At 51.1% G+C, this 23,577-nt stretch overlaps 2 protein-coding genes across 2 annotated transcripts; one reads left to right on the plus strand and one right to left on the minus strand.

The window, feature by feature from the left end:
* Nucleotides 1-5,844: 5,844 nt before the first annotated feature.
* LOC34620543 lies at nucleotides 5,845-12,747 on the plus strand. The gene is made up of 11 exons (XM_026337958.1): nucleotides 5,845-5,964; nucleotides 6,178-6,397; nucleotides 6,597-6,699; nucleotides 7,037-7,143; nucleotides 7,468-7,900; nucleotides 8,295-8,376; nucleotides 8,633-9,639; nucleotides 9,823-10,315; nucleotides 10,445-10,924; nucleotides 11,203-11,446; nucleotides 11,567-12,747. The coding sequence occupies exons 1-11, from the start codon at nucleotides 5,845-5,847 to the stop codon at nucleotides 12,745-12,747; spliced, it is 4,470 nt and encodes a 1,489-aa protein (XP_026193743.1).
* Nucleotides 12,748-13,666: 919 nt separating this feature from the next.
* Nucleotides 13,667-17,291, minus strand: LOC34620542. Its single transcript, XM_026337959.1, has 7 exons — nucleotides 17,117-17,291; nucleotides 16,543-16,735; nucleotides 16,223-16,325; nucleotides 15,367-15,400; nucleotides 15,008-15,135; nucleotides 14,041-14,080; nucleotides 13,667-13,755 (listed from the first exon to the last, which is right to left on the minus strand). The coding sequence occupies exons 1-7, from the start codon at nucleotides 17,289-17,291 to the stop codon at nucleotides 13,667-13,669; spliced, it is 762 nt and encodes a 253-aa protein (XP_026193744.1).
* Nucleotides 17,292-23,577: the final 6,286 nt, after the last annotated feature.

Genomic DNA, 23,577 nt, shown 5'->3' on the forward strand with positions numbered 1-23,577 from the left:
AGAAAAGAAGGCCAGAGGGAACACGCGCTTCCCAAGGAGCTCCACAGGCTTCCCAACAACGCGTCTGCTTCTACTGTGGGAAACTGGGTCATCTACTTTGGAAGTGCAAGCGGATGCCAAACCAAGAAATCTGAAAACTATGTTGAGCGGAGGGGCAGTAGGCTGCTTGGCGAGCGAAGGCGACTCTCAAGGGAAACGGAAAGTCCCCCCGCCGCACGCTGGGGCAAAGTGAAGGGGGCTACGCGCGACACAGCCGCAGCTGGCGATACAACTAGGGTCAATTATGCGTCCATACAAGTTCATAATAATGGTGAAAAATTGATAATGGTACTTGGCATTGAATGTGAAATAGATCTGTTATTCAGGGAATCAGCTAAGAAGTGTAATTTGGCTGTTCAGTAATGGGGCAGTCCCTAAGACTCAGCATTGCTGACGGCCTAAAGAATGCTCGGGATGGCAGCGCCATCACAGTGGAAGGCCTCTGCATATCGTAATTGAGCTGTAGCATCATGGTCCGTGGCTCTATGACGGAAACGTGTACCATGACAGAATTCTTCATTTTTTATGGGTGTCCTAATAAAAGGCACGCATGCGGCCAGAGCTGGACGCTGTGGAGGATAGTTGGCAAGAAAGCACCAGGAAGGGGCACCTCCTGGTCTCCCCAGCAACGCTCATTTCATATGCGGTGACATGGGTCAAGTCAGTACATCGACAATGTGTGGCAGCGTTTTCATGCGAGAGGCTTTACGGCAGAGTAAAAAGTGAAGGTTCTGAGCGTGAATATTCTTTTGCTGGCTGCGTAACTAGCTCTACGAAAATCTACAAAAACATTGAATACTCTTAGAGCTGAGGAACACCAGGAATGGGCAAATGTTAAGGAGTTCGTTGGGATGTGTTGAAGAATGACGAGGTGCAAGCAGCGATGCATGTGCTGGTTGTACAGCGCACTGTCTTGACTTATTCCCTATCTTATTCTTGAGCTGATTGTTGCCAGATCGGAAGTGCTTATAGCATGAGTAGGAGAGTTAGCGGTAGGCGGATGCTATGCTGGAAAAGTTAAGATGCAGGAGGCAACTAATGCTTTTGGGCGTTTCCCGGTGTTGCTTGCGAAAAAGGCGGAAGGTAGCGCATGTGCATTATACTTTGTGCCCCAGATCAAGCTTCTCATGAATCGGAAAGTTTCAGTGCCCCATAGTGGTGAACTGCTTGCCAATTCACACGGATCAAGACTCTACTCGACGTATAACGTCCTAGATACCTTAGCTACAAATCTTCATTAACTTGAATGGCAACCATGAAGCAGCCCTCACTAGCAAGTTCGAGTATTCCGGTATGCCGCTCAAGCCTATTGCCACAGCTAAAGTACAAAGGCAAGGCAATTCTTCTTTAAAGTTTCAAGGAGGGGTAAACAGTCCTATACATGGACGGCCTCAGTCTGCAGGCGAAACGTTCAAGAGCAGCAAAAAAAACCCACAGCCTCCGTTTCACCTGCTGCGGGACAAGCAAAAGTACATAAGGGCAAACAAGTGTTTGGGCTTTTGCGAGAGCTAGTTTTTTTCCTGGGCTTTCATGGTTTAGCCGGAGGAATCGAGCCGGATGCGGCAAGAATTGCAGCAGTCAACTTGTGGCCTTCACCTTTTCACACCTGCAAGAATGCTACCAAGTTCTCAGGGCTTGCACTGTATTATTGCGATATCATCCCTAGGATTGCTCGGAACGCTGGTTCTTTGACTGATCGGTTAAATAAAACGCAGCTTAAGACATGAAGAGAGAAGTTCAATGTCCCAGGAAGGAGGCTCATCAGCCACCCTACAACTCCTCCTGTACCTGAGCTGCTTTATGACGAACGTCATTTCTTCCCATCAAGCGATGCTGGTGACGTAGCGATGGATGTTATTTTCTTTCAACAAGCTACGAGCCCTCCAAAACACCGATTCACTGCGTGTAGTGTGACTAGTCTCGCCGAAAAGGAGCAGTGGTATCCATCTCGGGAAAAGGAGCTCTGTGCAATGTAATGGGGCATGAGGAACTGCAGGCAGTATTATATGGGTGTCATTTTATCGTCTAACCAATCGTCAAGCTTTATATACCTCAGGAGAGTTCCAGGACCGTGGAATCCCAATGTTGTTCGCTTGCTTCGGTGTTTCCGTGCAGTACCAAGTTTACAATGTGATAAATTATAAGGCATCACAAGTGGTTCAATAAAAAATCCGCTATTGCAACGCCCCAGCGACTCACCATTGTGCAGCGCAGTTGCTCCTGTCTACGAAGATTCACGGGCTTTAAGGAAATTGCTTCTGTCTTATGCTCTTGACAATCGTGGAATTGCTTTCATTTTAATTCAGAATGGCAAACGGGTAAGGCACTACCTCGTCAAGGACGCCTGCTGTAACTCAAGCACCAAGTGGGGACTCTGTCACCTGTACATTTTGACTCCGCTCAGCAATACTGTTCTAAAAAAACAGACATGAGCATGCTCGTTCGGGCTCTAGTACATTCCACATTACAGTAGTTATGCTCTTGTGGTCTATTCCCTGGCTTGGGGTACGTCTATCGGCAAGCGGTATGCGCTGGCATGCCCAAATTGTCAGCAGCTAAACCATGCAGATCTCCTAAATCGGCCTTTTTGCAAAGCCCTCCGATTCCTCAATATTTTGGACGGAGCTGCTAAGGACTTAACTGTTGGGCTGGAGGAGGTAAATGGTAAGGGTTGCATGCACGCGGTTGGTGACAGACTCACTAAATTTGCCCATTTCACCCCTTGCTCCAGCTCTGTGACGGCTCAGAAAGTCGCTCAACTAGATCAAAATTACCTTTTGATAGCTCCATCGATTCCATCAGGATCAAAGTTACTGATAGGGATGTGAGGCTCGTTTGTGCTCGCTGCCGTGCCCTTATGAACCATCTAAGATTGACCATTTATGACTGATTTCAACCACCATGAGGAGCATCCAGAGGGAACCAACCACACCCTTACAATGTCTGTGAATAAAACCGTACAAGGGGTTGATTTTTCCCCTTGTGCTGATTGGGTTTATAATCGATAGTACACTCATCTACCCATTGCTTCTCCGCACTCCTGGCCTAAAAAGGAACCCTTGTCCGATGCGGGCCTAGACTTGATGACCCGGATTCGAGCCGCACTTAGATGTGGGGGAACTGGAGAACTGCTGGCTAGTGCATCTTGATGCATGCGCCAACATCGAGGTAGAGGAACGTTTTTATGACAAGCGAAGGCTGGTAATGTGCTCAAGGCTCGATATCCGGTTCTTGTGGATCAGAAGGCTCTACGAGGTACACCATAAGGCTATTAGATCATGTTGCTTGAAGCGATTGCGGCTGTTTTGCGAACCAGTGCTTTTTCATACTCTATTAATTGCCCTAAAACATGGAGATGCCACAGAAGTATGTATTTTCACTCCATATAGGACTTTTAAGACTCTCCGAAGCATAATTAGCTTCGCTGCGCAGGTTATGGAGGCGGAGAATCCATAGAGAGCCGGAGAGGTGCTGGTTTCTAGTACTGTTGAGCACTGATGACATAGCAGATGAGATTTTGTGGAGAAAAGGCGTGGGATACGCCAGTCTCAGTGTTTGACAGAGAAATAATTGTGAGCATCGTTGTCTGCGAAGGCTTTGTGGCTTCGCTGAGTTGACAACGACCGTCACCGCTGACGGCATGCCTTGCGTTTGTTTGTAATTCTACTTCCCCAGCGCGTACTGTCCTGGTCTCACATAAGGAGCCTTGAATGGAGCGGGCTGGGGATGGATGAAGGGATCTTCTTCAAAGACACTTCCAGAAGCTTTCTACTCACTTTTAGTTAATTCTGAAGCTATGTACCTCCCTGCTGAGACATTATCCAGAGAGTTAGCAGCAGGGTATGGACAGGAAATGTCTCCAGCTGTCACCGTTTCTGTTGCTGGTCGGCAGGCTGCCATAAGAGGCTTGCACCTGTTGGGTATTGAGGCTTTCGCAGCTCAGATTCAGCATAAGGGATTCTTATAGCAGAGGACAATGTACGATACAGCCACCTATTATGCACCACTAGAGTTGCGCCCCTACTAAGTTTTTCTTAATAGGGGATACGTATTCAAGAAAAATACGGAAAAAACGTAGTGCGCTTTAGTATAATCTTCTGAAAGTTTCTCGTCTCATCTTGTTTTCTTATATCTGAGTTTTGTAGTGGGAAGAGGCAGACCAGTTGAGATGCATGCAGTTGCACACTTTGAGCATTGCGCTGGCACTGTCACATGTCGCAGATAGTAGCTTAGCTCCAAGAAGCCCATCATTAAAGCTTGCACTAATGAGCTAGTCCGCTCGTCAATAGATGAAAGATGTAATTAAACCTTTGTTAGGCATTGACTGTCCGAATAGGCTGTACATGCAGAATTACTGCGGGAGCAACAGCCATGTGTTGCACGGGTCGCAACAGCTATATTCCCTCCCATGGCGCATATTCTACGCCATAAAACCAGAACTTTAGGGGCACTGAGCCAGAGGATAGAATCGAAGAACTCGAAAGCAAAATGTGGCAACTAGGAGTATCTGGCAGTTCCCTCTAAGGCTGAAGAGCTACAGCACCTCAAAGGAGACAGTGAGCCGAGAAGACCGGCAAAGGGGGACCGAGGTCCAGAGTTGTTCCTAAAACAGTGGCATTTTTTTTCAAGAAATATTACTTCTCTTTAGCTGCCGAGCAAATTAGATCATATAAAGCCCCAGCTTTCTTTCACATCCCCGTTCCCTCAACCCCCTCTGCATCAAAGATTACGCGCACCACTCTTAGAGCCGCAGCCCTACGGATTTGTCTCGCGGATTTGTGTTGAGAGCTTAGCCAGCACCTGGTTAGCAATGGCGCAACCCCTTTCCATGCGCCCATCTATGTTATGCCGCGTAGACCACAGTGCATCAGGCCCAGCGGTGTCTGGGCATCTCGAGGGAGCGAGAAGCATTTTAGGTGTGGTTCAACAGCACTGCAGCTGCAATGAAAATGACGAAGGTAGCAATGTAAGTAGCCATGAACAGCTTTTCAGCGCAAGCATGGATCAATACACCCTGCAGAACCCCACATCGAAAGGTGTCAACGACCCGTAAGCGGCCCTCTGGAACATCAAAACAGGATAAAACTGCAAGACACGCCGCAGATATTGAAGCCAAACACATTTATGTTCAGGACTTCTTTTGCACTGAAATAGACGCAAAGGGCAACAGGACGAGGTGGCATCAAGACCCTGCCGGGTGTCGTGCAAGAGGATAAGTGCTGCCGGAAATCAAAGAGATCTACCTGCGCCAGAAGGGGTTCCATTGCTTGTATATGCAAGAATAGATACAAAACAATAAAATAGACAGCTAAAGTCGCAGTACCACACATCAAGAGGACCCTGTTCGGCTGCCGCTGGACGGATTGCAGCTCGAGGTTCGTAGGCCCCCTCATATCTCTCCTAGCCCCCATCCTTTCATTGATCTGTACAATCTGTACAAATGCCCCAAATTTAGACATCGGTTTTCTCTTTTGGGGCCCTTTTTAAGTGCAGAGCGCCATCAGGCTATCCGTAGCTGTCGCTGTATACGAGCTGGCGTCCATTTGAATAGACTTTGCTGCTCTTGCTGCTGCCGCCCTGGATTTCAAACTTCGAATGACACCGGAGGAGTAGCTGTTTGTATCTGTCGAGGCATTCCACTGTGTGCCGCGTACGGTGTCGCCTCGGGTGTGTGTACACCTCGGCAGCAGCAGCAGCAGCCAAAGCACACAAGAAGCACCATCAGCGCTGGACGCACTTCTGCAAAGGGATGCATCGGAGAAGCCAAGCACGCCTTACACCTGCTCCCAGAGTCTTCGTCTCTCCATGGCTATCCGGCAGCCGCTGAAGCACGATGCTGGCGCCTCGAAATATACTGCTGCTGCCTGTGGGAAGCCACATGGTGCAACGCGCAGAGGTGTACGCTCAGAAGCAGCAGCAGCAGCTGTAGCTACAGCTGCTGCTGCTGCTTCTGAACGTACACCTACAGAAACGCAGCGTGCATTGGCGGCAGCTCGCAGTCGACTGGGAAGTGATGCAAAGACTCCTGCTGCTGAGGACAGGGCATCCCCGCCAGCAGCTGCTGCCATAGCAGCGGCAGCTGCTGTGGCAGCAGCAGGAGCAGCAAAAACAAGCTCTTGGCCGCTGGAGAAGCAACAGTGCGCAGAGCCGGAAAGCCGACATGCTACTGTTGCAGCAGCAGGAGCAGCAAAAAGTGTTCGCGGAGCATCGCTAGCCGTACCAGCAACACCGAACGTGGAGACTGCGCAATGGGGATCGTCGATCCCCCGAATGCCTCAGGCCCTGCGGGAGGCTTTTATGGCGGAGGTCAAGTCACTGCAGAAAAAACCAATCATGAAAATTACCACAAGCGTTGAAGGTAAGCCAGGAGGGATGCGGTTCGTGTTGTTGCTGCCACTCCAGCGGTACTCGGACTGGCCTTGCTGCTGGTGACGCCCCTTCTCCTGCTGCAGTGCTGCTGCTCCTGCTCCTGGTGCTGCTCTTCCTATTTTTCTTTGCTGCTGCTGCTGCTCTTGCAGCGCCAGTCGTCCGTGCTGTCGCGTGTGCTGCATTTTCAGGGGCGTATGGGGAGAGTTCGGTGTTTTCTTTGCTGAAGCTGTTCTACCTCCTAAACAGCAAATTTGGCCTCACTGAACATTCCACCTTTTTAGACATTGGAAGGTACTCTTGCCGTGCATGTTGGGGTCGGGGGTACTGGTGGTGCTGATGTCGGTGTTGGTAGTACTAATGGTGCTGCTGCTGCTGGCTGTCTGGCTTGCTGCTTCTCTCGCTGATCGAGTTGCTGCTATTACGATGTTGGCGGGGGCTTTCTTGAGTACGGGATTTGCGTCGAATCCTCGGCTCGGCAGCTCCCAGCTGCGCGCTGTTCGCACACCTCCACACGCTCTGATGACGCCTTGTCTTGCGCTGCTGCCGCTTGTGACGTCTTGATTTTTCGCCTCCGCAATGCGTGCGCGTGCCACTCGCGGGGAAGTTGCATGATGTGCTGTGTGTGCAGTGGCAGCGGAGTTCCCTCTTTCACTGCTGCAGCATTTGGCTGTCCTTATTCACTGGGATTTGAGCTTGACTCCACCGTGTATTCTATTTCCATTATCAATCAGTTGTGTGAGTCTATCCGAAAGCCTCACATCTCCCAAGTTCAGGCTCGGGGCAGTCCGCAACAGGCTATGGGTAGTAGACGCTCGCCTCTGAGGGTTGTGTCTGTCTAGAGCTTCTTTTGCTGCAGAGAGCGATACACCCTTCGTTTATCTTTTTCACCGAATCCTCTGATGACTGAACCTGAGAATGTTCAGCCCTTCGTGGCAGAGTCACAAGTTGATAGCAGTGGGGTGGTTTTTTTCTCTCTCTGTCTGTCTGTCTGTCTGTCTGTCTGTCTGTCTCTTTAGAAGATAGGGAATAATTTAATGTGTTTCGGGGTGTGCGCTTCAGCTCTTGTCGATTTGCTGCTGCTGCAACAGCTCTGTCTAAGCACACACGTGAACCAGGAAGGCCTAGAGGCCAACATTGAAGAGGCGCTTCTACGGTTCCTCAATATCCCCTCACAAAGCAGCAGCACGGCAGCAGCAGAACAGACAGTGGAAACGAGCATTCAGAATCACAGTGTGGAGGCTGCATTCCCAAGAATAGGAGGCGTGAGAGAGTCTGCAGCAGCGACGGCAGGACGGCGGAGGGTGATGAACCTTGAAAAGAATGCTCTTCAGTCGGAGCGGCGCTTGATTGACACAACTCTAGGGTTTAATGGAGCTTTTAGCGTCTTTGACTGCTCCCGCCTCCTCTCTCTGGAAGGCATTTCTCACGTCTTTTCCTTCGATCTCGCAATGCCACCCTGGATCATCGGCCACATCGTTCAGCTGTTCAATCAGTAAGCAGTTTTGAGGGGATGTGGCGCTACACGCGCCGTATAGTGAGGTTCTTCCAGTCCTCTCTCTGTCTCTTTCTTTCTTTGTCTCTATAAATAAATAAATATACATATATACATACATTTATGTACGTAATTCTGAACCCAATAGAGGCTGATGGAAGGGAGGCTTTTTTCAGCGGGGTTCCCTCTTTTTCACTTTTCGCGACATTTGCATGTCCCTTTTCACTGGGATTTGAGCTCGACGCGAACGTGTATTCTATTTCCATTATCAGCCAATTGTGTGCATATACTCCAACGCCTCACATCTACGTTCCGGCTCTGTGCACTCCGCAGCAGGTCATAGGTAGTAGACATTCACCTCTGAGGATTGTGTCTGGGGCTTATTTTGCTGCAGGAGCAGAACAACCTTCGTTTATGTATCCTTCCACGGCGACCTCGTTTCCCATTTCGGCATGCAAGCTGTTTTGGCCACTCGAGTACACTCCGAAATCTAAAATTCCCTCAAAATCCGAAAACGCCGCTTGCGTCTGCACCCTGAGGCTGGGGAAAAAGGCCAAGGGGGTGAAAAGTTGTTGAAATAGCGCTATGCTCGCTTCCGAGGGCAACCTTTGCACTTTTAAAAATAGAGGCTGTAGAGGGTTCGGACCATATATATATATATGTATCTATATATAGAGTGAGAAGCATAGTTGTTGTATAAATGTATCTATGTGTGTCTGCAATTTTGAGCAGCTTTGCATGCGCATGGGAACAAGCGCAGAAAGCCATGTGGGCTTCATATATCAAAAGGTTCCGAAAGAGGCCGCTCAGCGGAGGCAGCAGTTGCAGACAGACTTGCAGCGTGTGAAGCAGCAGCTGTTACAAGCAGCCATCCGCCGTTCTGCTGCTGACGCCGCTGCTGCTGCGAGTGACGAATGCCTTGGGAGGAGCCACAGGAGGCTGGTGCAGCAGCAGAAACAGCTGCGTCGGGAGATGTTGGCACTAGAGGAGGATATGCAAGGGCTTCAGAAAGGTCGTCAGCCGCAGCTAGAGGCTTACCGCAACAGGCAGTTGGGGAAGCAGCAGAAAGGCATTCTGCGGCTGCTAGAGGCGCTGAAGCAGCAGACACTGGATGCATTTCAGCAACTTATGCGGCAGAAGCAGGAAGCTCTCATGCTGCGCCAGCAGCAGCGGTTCGTTGCGCTGCTCTTGCAGCAGCAGCAGCAGGAGGAGGAGCAAAATAGTCCCCCAGTGTCACAGGAGCAGCGGATGGATACAGCAACACGGCTGTTGCTGCAGCAGCATCAGCGCGAGCAGCAGGATCTCGCACAGCAGCTGTCTCTACAGTACGAAGAGGAAGTCCAGCGGCAGCAGACCCTTCTCGAAGAAGCAGAAGAAGCAGCAGCAGCACTGGCAGCGACTGCTTTATCCCCAAGAGCAGCGACTGGAAGTCGAGGTGCTTGTGCCCAAAGGGAGCTGCAGCGTCTGAGGCAGCAGCTGAGAGAGAAGCAGCAGCAGTTGCAGGAGGTGGATCAGCTGCTCCAGAAGGAGGACGAGCAGAAAAGGCAGGAGCAGCAGAGACAAAGGATTGAAGCCTTGCAGCAGCAACGCAGCGAACTGGAAAGAGAGTTCGCGGAGAACGGCGAGTGGATGCTGGCAGAAGCGCAGCGCCACACTGTCAGGGGACAAGAGCAGCAAAGATTGCAGTTGATGCTCATTAGGGGCATTGCCAACAGCATTACGGATCGATATCTGCACTCGTAAGGGGGTTCTGCTGCTGCGCAACCATAAGGCCAAATATCGCTTTCCTAGCTGCTTAAGGGGTGTTGCTGCGACAGTTTGACCACGGCAGTGTACACCTTTTGCTGGTAGACTTTGAGGCACTCAGACTTTGAGGCAGCGTGTGCGAGTTGGTGTTTGTATGGTGTTGATTTCCGTTGCAGACTTGGCGCTACGAATCGCTTGCAGCAGGTGACACGAATAGCTGTTGCTGCAGTGTCGATGCTGCCTTCTCGAATATCCCCGTCGATAGCAGCAGCAGATGATGAAGAGGTTCGTGAGAGGCAGCAGCAGCAGCGGATACGGCTCTCCCCCCCCTCTCCCCCCTGCTGCTGCAGCAGCTGCTGCTTACCCCCAGAGGGAGGGAGCAACAGCCAGCGGGCAGAAGTGGCTGCAACGTGGCTGGAGTTGATGAGTGCCGCACATCCGCAGCAGCAGCTGCTGCTACTTCGGCGAGTTTTTTCGGCTTTCCAGGTTGATCAGCTCCTAGAACGTGAGTCCTTGCAGCACCAGGAAGATCTTCCTTATGCTGGGAATAGGGGGGCAGAGGCGCTGTTAGTACACCTCCGCGATGCCCATGTGGAAGATGCTGATGCATTTGCAAAGGGTCCAGCCCAAAGTGATGCAGCAGTCCTTCCGTCACCCCCCCCCAAAAGTGCTCGCTGCGGTGAAGAACTGTACTGCCGCTGTTCTTTAAAGCGGCAGAGGCGCTGCTCTCGCCTCAGCAAGGGCAGGAGCCCAAGCAGCACAAGCAACCCAAGCAGCACAAGCAACACAAGCAGCACAAGCAACACAAGCAGTACAAGCAACACAAGCAGCAACTGCATTGTGTGTCTGGGAGGGGCAGCTGCCGCCTTAGCAGCTCTCTTTCTCTCGATTCCCAGAGCGCACATCATAGAACTCGACTTCTGCGAACAAGCGCAGCAGCAGCTGCAGTGCAAGAGGGCATCTCGCCCGATAAGACGGCAGGCAGCAGCCACAGTAGCAGCCAATGCAGCAGCGAGCTCGACAGCCGCTGCGGCAGGAGGCGCAGAGAAGCGTAGCGACTGCAAAGGACGCGCAGGACGGCGTGGGAAGTTTTCGGCTTGCAGCGGCAGCGGCGGCAGTGTCAGAGTCGTGATGCCGTGTTTATCGCCTCTGTGTGCCTCGTGCTGCTATGAAGACTCGCTGCTGTTGCAGCTGCTGCGCTGCAGCATGCCTCTGGCGGCTCAGCAGCAACTGCTGCAACAGGAGATTTCTCTTCAGCACCGGATGCCCCTCATGACAGTGCGTCTCCAGCTTCTTCCCTTCTTTAGCAGCAGCAGCAGCAGGCCTTTAACCCTCTATGTCGGTGGTGGCTTCGTCTGTGCGTGTTATTTTTCACGCCAAACGCGTCCATCAAGCGGCGTTTCTATGGATGGAGTCGTCGCTAAGGCGTTGAGGGGCTGTTGGGGAAGCGTTCTTTTGCGTTTGTTTTGCATGCAAGCGGTTCGGCCTTCGATTTGCTGTTTGTGCTGGAGCTTCTGTTTACGGCTGTTTCCGTTGTGTATGCGTTTTCGCTGCAGGTCATAGACCAGCAGCAGCAACAGCGTCTTGAGCAGCAACGCATGCAGGAATGGAAGGCGAAAGGGCTCGCAGGCTTGCTGGCTGCCTCAGCAGCATCATCGCCACGGAGTGCTTTCAGGAGAAGCGCAACGCTGTGCCGCCTGACGGATGCCTGCCAGGCGCTGGAGCTGCTCGAGCAGAATTTCTTGCAGCCGCACGAACTGCCTGATGACGGGGAGCACGATGAGGGCGCTGCGAGTGGGGGCTCTGAGAGGGCGCACGCGGAGCTGCTGTTTAGGCATGCGTTCGACCAGCTGCTGTTGCAGCAGCAGCGGCGGCTCAGACTGCGTCGTCACAGACTCGCGCGAGCAATGCTTGCCGCAGCGGGGGATGTGGAAGACGACAACAGCAGTGCGGGAGACAGCAGCAGAAGCTCGAGGGAGGCCTTAAAGTCTCCTGCTTCTTCTTGCGCCAAGCGAGAACGCGCAGCTCCGCAGCAACTCAGCCCGCCGCCTCCTAAAAGAGGACGGCTGTCTGCCGCATGCTCCTCGGAAGTCTGCGCTCCCGAGGAGCATGCGGCAGCGCAAGTCGACGTGGCGACGACGGCAGCTTCCAGCCGCAGCGCAGCACGTGCGAAGGACGCTGCTGCAGACGTGTGGGCTAGTGAGGTCGCTGCTGCAGGAGCGGCGCTGCGAGTCTTGCCTCATGAGGAGCAGCTGCTTGCCGCCTGTGCAAGCGCAACAGCGCATCCGACCTTGGGGGCGTGCAAGAGGGCTGTGAAGCTGCTGCTGCAGCAACAGCATGCGCTCTCGGCGCAACAGGAAGACGGTGGCGTCGGGGAGCCGCAAACTTCCAGCGACAGATGTAGGAAGGGGTCCCCACAGGAGCAGATGCAGAGCCTCCACGGCGGGGTGTCACCTTCGGATCCAGACTGCTGCAGCGTGCATAGCAGCAGGTCTACTTGCGCGAGCACCAGCAGCAGAGGCCTCTCAGAAGCCGCGCGGCGAAGCGCTCTGGTCCGCACAGCGCGGCACCGCTTGCAGCTGCTGCAGAGACAGCTGAGCGACATGCGGGCAGGCTGGAAGCGGCACTTCCTTTTGCAGTTGCTGCAAAGGCAGTTCCCACATCACAAAGCCGCAGCGGCAGCTGCCGCTGCTGCGGACCCAGGAGTGCAGCCCATTCTCTGCAGCTGCTCGCCAGCGATGCTGCTTGAACACCAGGAGGTGCTGCTGCGAGCAGAAAAAGGCAGTTGCGCCTGGTGGCGTCTGTACTACACGACTCTCAGCGAACTTGCAGTTCTGAAGGAAGCCGGACTATACAGGACCATTGACTCCTGTGTGCAGGAGCAACAACAACGGCAACAGGAATATCGGCAGCAGGAACAGGGCGAGCCTAAGGTTTCGCCGAAGGAAGCATTTGTCTGGTCGAACACTAGACCCCCGGTTTTAGAAGCGGAGGGGCCAGTGTGCAGCACGAAGCGGCACAGCGTGGGCTGCCCGCTGCCGGAGCTTCTCCTGCAATCTCCGATGGCTCCTTACAAGCGCCGCTCGCATGGAGGTGCTTGAGGGCTTAAGCAAGAAACCGATCGAATGCGGAAGCTTGCGGTCCTCCGAGAGGCAGCCACATGAGCCGCGCGCTTCTTGCGGCACGTAGCCACACCACACTTTTGGTTTCGTGATTTATGAATGTCGGAGTTGGGAAGTGGTGTGTCGCTGAAAAGCAGCGGTCGCGGCTTGGGGATAGCTGGTAAACTTTTTCCGAAGAGGGGGGTATCTACAGAGGGAGCAGCTGCGTGCTGTAGGGCTAGTAGCAGCTGCGTGCTGTAGGGCTAGCAGCAGCTGCGTGCTGTAAGGCTAGTAGCAGCTGCGTGCTGTAAGGCTAGTAGCAGCTGCGTGCTGTAGGGCTAGCAGCAGCTGCGAAAGGAGGGTTTAAGTGGCATGCCCTTGCAATCGCTCCTCCTCCTGCTCCTGCTGCGCTGACATTCACGGTACGCTACGGCAGCGTTTGTCGTGTGTTTCTACTGAGAGATGACTTACCCGCGGATGTGCCTCAAACAAAAAAATAGCCCGTTCGTTGCGTTTTGAAGCCGGATATTGTTGTACCCGTGATTTCGTGGGATTATTTTCACACACATTTGTCTTCCTCCTCCGCAGCCCCACACAGAGCAGGGAGAAGGCGGAAGACAATGTCGACAGCGACTTCAAGCACAGCACCTGAAGTGGCTTGCTTATAGCTGAATGTTCCGTGAAACTGCATGCGTTTGAGAGCGCTTTGTACATGCTGCTGTGCTCGCTGAGGGGGTTGGCGTCTGTCGCTTGCAGCAGCAGCGACAGTCCAACGCCGGCTCCCTACTGCACGAATCAGCTGCTCACTACATGATAGATGGGTGCCCATGTGTTCGACCAACCAGCCGATCCTCCACAGACACAAAAATGCATGCATGCATGTGCGCATGCATGCACATACATACACAATCCTGGCGAATCAGGTCCGAAGGGGCGAGCCATAGGGGCCAGGGGGCATCACCGGCCACGAGAAATTTTTTACATTTGGGCAGGTGCCCCCATAACGCTCTGTAAACACAGCAGCACCGACACTCACGACGCGTACGTAGAGAGGTGCAGGCAACTTTCTTTGACAGTAAAACAACTTTTTCAGGTTGCTGATGCATATCACCATCCCACTCACACTCCAAAAATCCAAACGGTCGACAAACAGACGCCAAGAAATTCCTAAATGGCCCGCTACGTGCGTGTGTATGTATGCGTGTATATATGTATGTATGTATGTTATGTAAGTATATGCAGATTCGTGCGCATGGTGCATTCACCACATGTTTGCACATCCACGCAACTTACCCTCAATCTGGTTGCGGCTTATTGCCGACAAGAACTCTTCCTGCAAAAACGCAGCGGCGGAAGGCCCTTCTACGCACAAGTCATAATAAAGCAGGTGTGCAATAACGCGCATGCACGAAGGCAACGGACTCGTTGGAAAACAGTGAGGCACGCATACGAGGTAGCAGCACGTACGCCCACCAACGGCAAGCACAGCCCGCCTCCGTCTCAAACTAGCGGAAGATGAGATACGCAAATCAAAGACAGGCCAGTAGAAGCGGCAGGAATGTGCATACACACATTCAACGCAATTGGACACACACATATACACCGTGGTACAGGTCCATGCACTGACTGAAACAACGGCTGGAGATCAGCTGGAAGCAAGCGCAAGATTGTCAGGGTACAGGTCTCACATCGCTGCAGGAAGAAGTCAGTTTGATCTTTGATTTAGTCCTCTCAGGAAGCACGACAGAAACAATCTGCCAGATACTCCGAAAGACAAACCCCGCATTCAGAATGACCATTCCGAAAAGCCTGCCCCTGTAGTTTCTCTGGGAAGCAAAATGCAGAGGCTCACAATCCAATATTTCAGCCTGAGTTGCCAGGAGAGGCTTTTGCGGCTGGAAAAGGATTATTTTTGGAGCGCCGACGCAGAAGACGCACCCAGAGACAGAGCGAGACGTGCACACACCCGTATCTGCCCCAACCGACTGCGACAAGTCTAGCCTCTACTGTAACCGCCACATCCGCAGAACCTGAAGCTAAAGCTCGTTTGAACAGACGACAACGTGGAAAAGAACTAGCTACGGGGTGTGTGCATACCCAAGAAGGCCTACACTCAGTCCTCCCTGCTCAAGTGACTCTGCGGCTCGTGCATTGCCTAGGCAGGTATTGCAGCAGTACACTCATCATGAGGGGGCAGTTGAAAGTCTCTGACTAGATGCAGCAGTTCTGGGGAAGCGACGTGAGACAGCAAGACGCTCACCGTCAGAGTGTCACACACGTGCTTCAGAATGCCGATTGGGGCACTGGTAATACTGCAGTCTTCCAGGTCGATGATGACACGCCACTGCTCCACTTTGTTCTTCACCAGCAGCTTCGCAAGAGTAAACTCTGGGGAAGAACGCATGCATGCACGCATGCACAGACAGACCTTTTTTCCGGCCGGGAAGATCCTCGATTCGGCTTGGGGGGAGAAAGTAGGCAAGAGGTGGGATGCGTGGCTGCAGTTCCTGTGAGGATCAACTACAACAGCACGTAGGATGCGATCCAGAGAGGCTTCTCAGACGCTGCGCATGCAAGCTCCAACAACGTTCTCAGTCGGCCTTACCGGCGAAGACTTACCCAGCCAGTAGATAACGACGGGCATGACTTCTCCCTGCAGTGAGTTGCCACACACGCTTTCACACCGCGCATGCAAATGAAAGCAGCACTGGCCTGCCGTAGAAACGGCAAGTGCCCTTCATCAGCATGCATCTCGCAGAGACGCACAGCAACGCAACGACGACTCTCAACACAAGTGCCTGCGTAGAGCTGTGCTTTTCACGGCGTCCTCCCCGTCGCGCCTCAACTTTCCCGAGGCACAAACGCGTGTCTATAGGGCCCTTCTAGAGCGACAAAGACAGCTGCCACTCAGTGCTAAGCTCCCAACAACGCCCTCTCCGAAAGGTCACCCAAGTACAGCGCTCGGCATCTACCCGAGAGCAGCTAGCGCTAGCAGGGATGGACTGGGAAAGGGGCAGTCCCCTCTGAAGAAGCCTGTGTGGACGTCGCCAAATCCCCACCTTAAAGGCAAATTATTTCGCCCACAAAGCACAGCCGTTCGACCCTGTCGGCAGCTGAATCAGAAGCAGAGGTGGATAGGCAAGAATAAGGCCATGTGCGGTTCGTTTCCAGACATACCACATGCGAATCGGCGAGGAGCTTGCACCGTATCACGAGAATAGGACGAAAACAGTGGTCTCGGCCGTGGACGTAGATGAAGCCGCGATTCTGCGGCATACAACAGGGAGCGTGAAGGCAGCGCAAAAAACGGCTACAAACACGCAGGGCAAAAAAGGTTGAGCCAGCGTGTTTTTGCAGGTGCTCAGCGCGCATAAACGTCGCCGCAAAGCTCCCGAAGTCTCAACACCTCGCGTGCTCGTTGCGTTGCATGTCTCTACAGGGGTGAAACGTGTGGCACTCGCGTCAAGTTCCTCACAAGAGCTGGCTCTACTGCGCTGCGTTGAATGGGGAGATTCTGCGAGCGCCACTGCAGATGCCGCTTCATGTCCACTATGCAACGGGAGGCATCCCAGTCGTTGCTGAACAAACGCAATCAACGCCAGACAATAAAGTGAAAGGAACAAAAAACATGCTAGATGGAGCACTAGCAGCCAATTCAGTGACGCCTTTTAGATGGCGGCATTCCTCCCCTCCCCTTCCCCCCCGAAAGACGCGAGCAGCACGCCTCTGCATCACCAAGGGAATAAAAGCGGGCATATGTGGCAACGGAGGAGGTGACACACGAAGACTCCCCACCCCTGAAGAAAACGAATCGCATATCGGTCGTCGGCAAAGATCGGCGAGCTGTGCAGATCCTCATCGCGAGCCATCAACTTCCGCACCTCCCGCAGGCCCTCAAGCTCTTGCGGAATGAGATCTAAGTCGCCGAAAATCAAACGAGTAGGATGACTTCCTGGATTAGGCTGCGTAGAAACAAGACGCATATGCCCTTACGGTGGTTGCTCTATGACCTTTGCGATTCAAGGCGTGGAGTGCTGCCTTCTCCCTGTCTCGGCATCTCTATACGAAAGAGACTTGTTTTTTTTCTCTCTCTCTGTCTCTCTCTGTCTCTCTGTCTCTCTGTCTCTGTCTCTCTCTCTCTCTCTGTCTCTCTCTCTCTCTCTCTCTCTTTATGTGAAAAATTGCATTTCGATGCTTTGCCTGCAGTTTCCCTCCCATCGTTCAGTCACACTCCTCCTATCGCCCCCGGGTACTTTCTAAGGGCCTGCGTTCGCGTCGGTACACATCGGGGTGTCGTGTTTCCTTGCGTTGTGCAGGCAAACACCCAAATCTTCTAGCTGCACCAAAGAAGAGGAGCAGTGCCAAAGACGTGCCTTGAGTATATCTGAGGGTTTTGGACAGTACGCCAAAGCCTCGCGTGGAATTAGCCCATCCTCCAACGGTGAGCCTTCGACGCTCATTTGTTGGGAAACCGCATCCTGGAAGTATTCTGTGGAGTAGTCGCTCCCCGCAGAACAAGGCGACGGGGAAGGCGAAGAAGACATTTCTGCGGCAAACAAATGACGTACACGCTACACACAGCTGCGTACGAAGGAAGATACGCCTGCTTTTGCACACCTCCCGCGATTCACAAAGTGCGCACTTCCAGAGACACAGAGGAGGGGGCACGGCGTCAAAGGCCGCACAGCTTTCCGTCACTCAGAAAGACTTCAGCTTACCCGATGTGGGCATGCTTCTTGGCGAAGTCTTGAGCACCTGCTGTACAGCGAAGCAAGAGGAGAACGGCTTCTCCTCTCTTGATTCATCCAAGGAGCCTCACACGGGTAGACGCTGTGAGACACACAATTGCTGCTGACAGTGCCCCGTGGTACTTCCACGAAGAAAAGTGGCGTGCGCTGTGACAGCCAAGCGGTCCGTCGCCAGGGTCGCGCGAAGCAGCAATGCAAGTTAGGGGATCAGAGAGGAAAACGGAGCCGACAGGAGACTACCACCCAAGATGGAATTGCAAGGAAAAGTCAAAGAGAGGACAACAAAGACCAGCATGGTTTGTTGGAATTGTCTTGGTTGGTTGCGATCCCACAGAGAATGATAGGCCGGTGGGTCATTCAGGCACACAGGGAAATCGGAGCGCCGGTTCCACCTTGCTGCAGACAAAGCGAGTCCCACGTAAGATTAGTTGCCTAGATATATAATGACCAACGATGGGGGCTTGTTTCGACTGCCCTGGGTACCTTTCAACCTGGATGCATGCAACAGATATCGGCGCTGTGGTGCAGCGCATTGCTCGCTACCGCACGCGGCGGCACCCGCTGCTAGATGATAAAATTATTTTTGGGAGAGAAACTTACTACGTGACCTCTGTTAAAATGCACAATTCCGCTAAAATAAATCGAGAATCGCGGTTCAGGGATGCTCTTAGGGCCAGGTACGGCTTTTGTATGAGCAAGCGCCCCAGCCGGCGCAGAGGATCGCCCTCACGCGATCAGCTTCGTTTCTGCAACCCCACCATTTTGCCCCGTTTCCCTGGAATAGAATTAAATCCATTAAGTTTTAACCTCAACATCATGGATGACGCAAAATGCCGCGGAAGAGCACAGGACTAAACAGGGGACCTACATACCATGCCCCAGCCTTAGTATTGGTCCACCCTGATGACCAGTATGACTGCGCAACTGTCAAGGCTCCACAAGTATCCGAGCAAACTCATAGGAGCTGCTGTCTCTTATGCAGAATATTCAAATTCAGAGGGGCCTCCAGGGAGCGCCAGGGGCCGCATTGATGCACGCTGCACTGAACGTTTAGAGGCAAACGGCTTGTATCCTATTCTGCGAGTTACCGAACACAGAATGGATCTAGCTACAAATATTAGATTCTATAATTTATATAAATTCTTCATTTAATGTGCTTATAAGAGAATTTTATAAGGAAGGCATACAGGCTTGCACCCCGATTCCAGCTAGGGCAGTACACATAGTGAGCAAAGCTAAACGTCGGCCTTCTGCCAATTTGGTTGTAGTTAATCCATAATTATTCAAGAACCTCCCTCTGGCTCGACAATTTGGGCATTTTCTTGCTGCAGAGGTTAGCTCAATGGTGTATGAATGAACGACACTGGCCATCGAATTCGTATTACCTGCACCTGAGTCAAAAGTATCAGAGTCATCTTCAGGCGCAGCGATGCATGCCTTTGCTCTCCTCTCTCCCTTCCAGCCAAATGCTCATGGGCTTAGGCCAGGCAGTGGGGGCGAGTCTTTGTGGAACGGACATCTAATACTTTTCTCCAGGGATTTGACATTATTTTCGCGCTTAGGGTCTTCTCATGGATATAGGAGGAACGCATTAGTAGATTGTGCATCAAATGTTCGAATTTAAAGATACCTGGCCATGTGAAGTTATTTGCATTCCTCATATCACGAGTTTATGCGCTGTGAATGCTAATTTCACGCATTGTGTGCGTAAAGATACCCACCACAAAAAGCTCCCCTTTCTCTTCCTGAGATACTGGTCTTATTCAAGCCGCATATGAAGGTCTAATAAAAAAATTGGAAATATTATCTGGTTAGATTTTTACAAGATTACTTTCAGGCGCATTCTGCGCAGCCGTTCGTAACATCGGCTTGCGTCAGTGAGGTATAACCTGTCCAAATGCCTTTGACGCGTGGCAACTTCGGGCAGATATATCCTCAAGTACGGATAGTTTTATTACTTTAAGAAACATCTCGGGAAAGCTATTTGACCCAAAAGGCAGCTCTTAAAGTTCCAGGGAAATGACTGAGCAGTGATGGCCATTTCCAAGAACATAAAAATTACTTTTTTTTTGTAGAGAGTATCATGACCATAGTGCGTACTTTGTTCGATTCATTCAAAACACATCTAGTTTGCTCTTTTTACGATTATATCGCTACCCATAAAAACGAATCTCGTCGACAATGTCAGTATCGTCGCACAAACGAGTCGCTATCCATGATTATCTAGATAGCCTGGTTCTTCACGCTTTAAAAGCAGGTCAACCTACTCAGGGCAATACTTTCGATCTCATTTATCTTCTGCTTGGAGGCGTTTAACGTTCTAGAATAATCCCTAAAGCTTATAACTCTGTAGATGTGCAGATGGCCGTATTGCAAGCTCGGAAATATGTGTTTAGGAAGCACGACAAACAAAAATCACGCTGAAGCACGTCACTTATAGTTCATAGTTAGTACTAGCAAATCGTATTGTGTTTTTTGTTCAAAAGACAAACGGAGAAGCTAAACTTTACCCGCATATATCTATAATCTTCAAACTGTGCGTCAAGTGCCCTAAGACCCCAAAAAAAGCAGCGGAAGCACAAACCAGCTTTACATTGTAAAGTTATTGATTCAACATTGTAATATCCAAAAGGATTCCTTTAATTAGCCAGGACTGTGCGAAAACTCGTGGGATGTATGTTCTTCCATTTAACAGCGGTCCAACGACTGACTGTCCTCGAAAAATCAATGTAAAGTAAATAGCACCGCCGCTTCCGCAGCCATAAACGCTAAGCAGCGTTAGGAAAAGGGGCCTAAGTTTGATCTGCATGTAGGTTGAAGTGGGCGTTAAGGGTAGGTTCCTGCCTTTAAACACAACACAGAATATGGGATCAGCACAGCGTGAGACACCGTAGACTGTTGCCTATCATCAGATTGGCAAGGTTTACTTTAATCGGAGAAAAACAAAGACACGAAGCCCTTATGATGTGATTTCTGAGCTGGGAAGGTAACTGAGTATACATGCTCAAGTTTTGTTGTTTTTGTGCAGAATAATGGCCATCGTCCCGTCATGCTGTATCATGCAGGTTCATCTGAGTCTTGATTATCAACTTTGGGCACTTCTTGCTGTTACACTTCTGTGTTATTCCAGCCTATTGCGACTTTCTTACGCTTATCCTAAATTGTGTAGAGCCGTGAACCTGGGTCAACAATGCATCGTTTCTCTGTAGGCGCCTGCTGGCTTTTACTCCACAGCTCCCCTATGGTTGCTAAACATCGGCAGCACCCTTCTGGGGGCTAGGACAGGTACAGTAGCAACAATAAAGCTTTATTCCGGTGTCAAAATAACAATAACACAGTGTGCGAACGTCTCTGGATAGGAAACTGTGAATCTATCGAGCTGTTCTGGACTTTTTGGAAGACCATACAATACACCACTTGTTTAATGTTTATTGGGTAGCATGCGCTTTCCTCCTACAATATACTGGTGGTAAGCGGTTGTTCGGTTGCGTCTGTTTGCAATTAGAGCCAGACACTGTATCCTGCAACTACTGCGAAATGGCTCAGAGGGCTTCGCCAAAATCCTGCATGCCGATGTTCTGAGGTCTGGATAGCATTTTTGAGTTTATTTCAAAAACAGTGTTTGCTGCCTCAAAGGATGTAACTGTCGTTTTGGGGAGCTATGGGGACTGGGGCCTCTAGTGGGTACAGTATCCTCGCCACTTTCATTGGTAGAAAAATTGGCATCACTTTGATCCAGCCGTGGGGTTATCCCGACGGGAGGACGCGGAAAAGACAGTACATTACGCTCACTTATTCTAACCACACGGAAACTGAGAGCCTCAGTCACTCGGAAGCATATCCCCATGGCAGTAAGGATGACTAAAGCAACCAGAACGTACAATGTACCTGGTTACCACTGGTATATTGTTTCCTGAGCCTGAGTTCTGCACAGCAGTTGTTGTAAGGGTGATGCTGTCAATCACATGGATAGCCCCACTTTCTTCCCTTGTTCCAACAGTCGAACCCTTCATTTGTTCGCCCTGCACATGTATCTCCTTAATTACTACAGATACTAGGTTGGTCTCTGCCCTTTTAAGTTTGTTGATAGCCTCTCGTAGGGGAGGTACTTTAAGCAGGTCCGAACCGCGAAGCCGGCCATTCAGGAGGAGTGAGTTGGGCATCGAAGATGTAGGCACAACTGCACACAACTGTACATTAAGTAGCACGAAGAGCAGCAGAGTCGATACTGTGGTAAGTATTGGTGCCGGAGGTCGATTGCCTCCCTGTTCAGTGCAGGAATTCTTCATATTTGCAACCAGGCGTCCAGTCGGATAAAAAGGTCATACCAACGAGGGTAACCCCCTTGAGGGCTCACTATGTCTATCACTATGAAGGAGTGTACTGACTGCCTTAGACGACCCAATAAAGTGTTTTAGGAGGGTTTTTTGCGGCGTACCAAAAATGGGGGTGTCTAGCGTGTTATGCTTGGCGCGTGATGTAATTTGAAATTGAACCAGTTCTTCTGTTACAGTGGCACTCTCTGGAGAGGACCTAAGGACGTTCGCTGCTATCAGTCGAGTATTTGGAGAGGCAGGCTCGACTCAGTTCCCCAAATAAACGCCTACATCACACGACCGGAGGGGGCTCAGCACGCTGAATCGCACGGGAAAAGCAACCCACGTAAATCGAAACAAACTTACCCTTCCGTCCATTGTTGTCTTAATTGTCTCAGTATCGTAGCAGTGTTTGCGGGGGCGATACAATGCTGCCGCTTCCCTTTTGCTGCGTGTACTTGATGGCTACCAAGAATTCTCTGGGCCAGGGAACATCAAGCGGAGCTGCCAGTGAAGCATCGGAGCTGTACGCAAACTGAGGTGCAAAAAGTGGCCCCATGATATGAATTTACTCAGGTTTTGACTCGCCTAGCCGTGGTCAACCGATGGCTCTTATTTGCTCTGGGCCTCATCCACGGTCATATGGGAATCGGTCGTCCTTTAGGAATGGCACGAATATCTGCCCAATTACATTGTGTGTTGATATACAGAGCTTGTATGGTAACTATTTTTCTCGAGTTTAGCTAGTGAGTACCTGATTTACTGCAGCGGGGTGCACACAGTCTCCGCACTAGTTACGGGATACCATCGGCGTCAGTCTATCCACAGATCATCAAATGCCTCCCAGCACGTGTTTGCCTATTACCACTTTTTCAGCATTGTTAACATATACATGGTCATACAGACAAAGGATGATCAGAAGAGGAACTAGAGTTTTTCATCGTGTTCAGCCGTGATCGACGCTATCTGACCCATGCGCACTCACAAGGCTTGAACACCCTAGAAGAGGAAATGTAAGAAGACAGCAGCAAAATTTTTCCAAATTTGGTATATCCAACGTGCCTACGTAAGTTACAATGGGATTGGGAGGCATATGTGACAAACAGCACTTCCTCGTAGAGCAGTCGTATTGAGCTACACATGGTAGAACAGAGGCATTGCGCTTAGGCTACGTTGTTGGAGGGCCCTAGCACTACTTCAGCCACTCAAAACAGTAACATCTAAGTTAATACAAGCAGTTGTCAAAAAGTCTCGTTTGTGAGTCTCTCCCGGGACGGTTCCAACTATATGCTGTGGCAATTTCTGGTGCAGCCCAATAATTACAGTTCTCAGCAACTAACATGACTATCTTAGTTTTACATTCCCTCAGGCAACCATCTATTTCCAGATCTGTCAAATGTGTGCTGCTCTGTTATGTATTGATCCACTACGGACGCTTGTAAGAGCTAGAATCTGGTTAAAACTAAGTGTAATGTAGCAAGTTGTAACTGATGACTTCATTGTACCAGTAGCTTTCAAGGCGTTGCTTCGTATGACTGCACAATTCTTTGTGTTTTATAGTCAGTGAGAGCAGTATTCTTTCGTAGCTTGATTGGCCTCAACAAGCACGAGGTGACTCAACATGAGATGCTTAGACATCTGGACAGTAGGTTGCCGGCTTTAGAAGTGGAAAATGAGGAAGCACCATAGGTACGATTGAGCGTACTGCTGATCCCATCAGTCGAGGGGTATTTCGCCTTTCCGCCCAACACAATCCTACTAGGCCA

This window comes from Cyclospora cayetanensis, unplaced genomic scaffold, assembly GCF_002999335.1.
Source record: "Cyclospora cayetanensis isolate NF1_C8 unplaced genomic scaffold, CcayRef3 CcayRef3_contig_216, whole genome shotgun sequence".
NCBI classification, from domain to species: domain Eukaryota; phylum Apicomplexa; class Conoidasida; order Eucoccidiorida; family Eimeriidae; genus Cyclospora; species Cyclospora cayetanensis.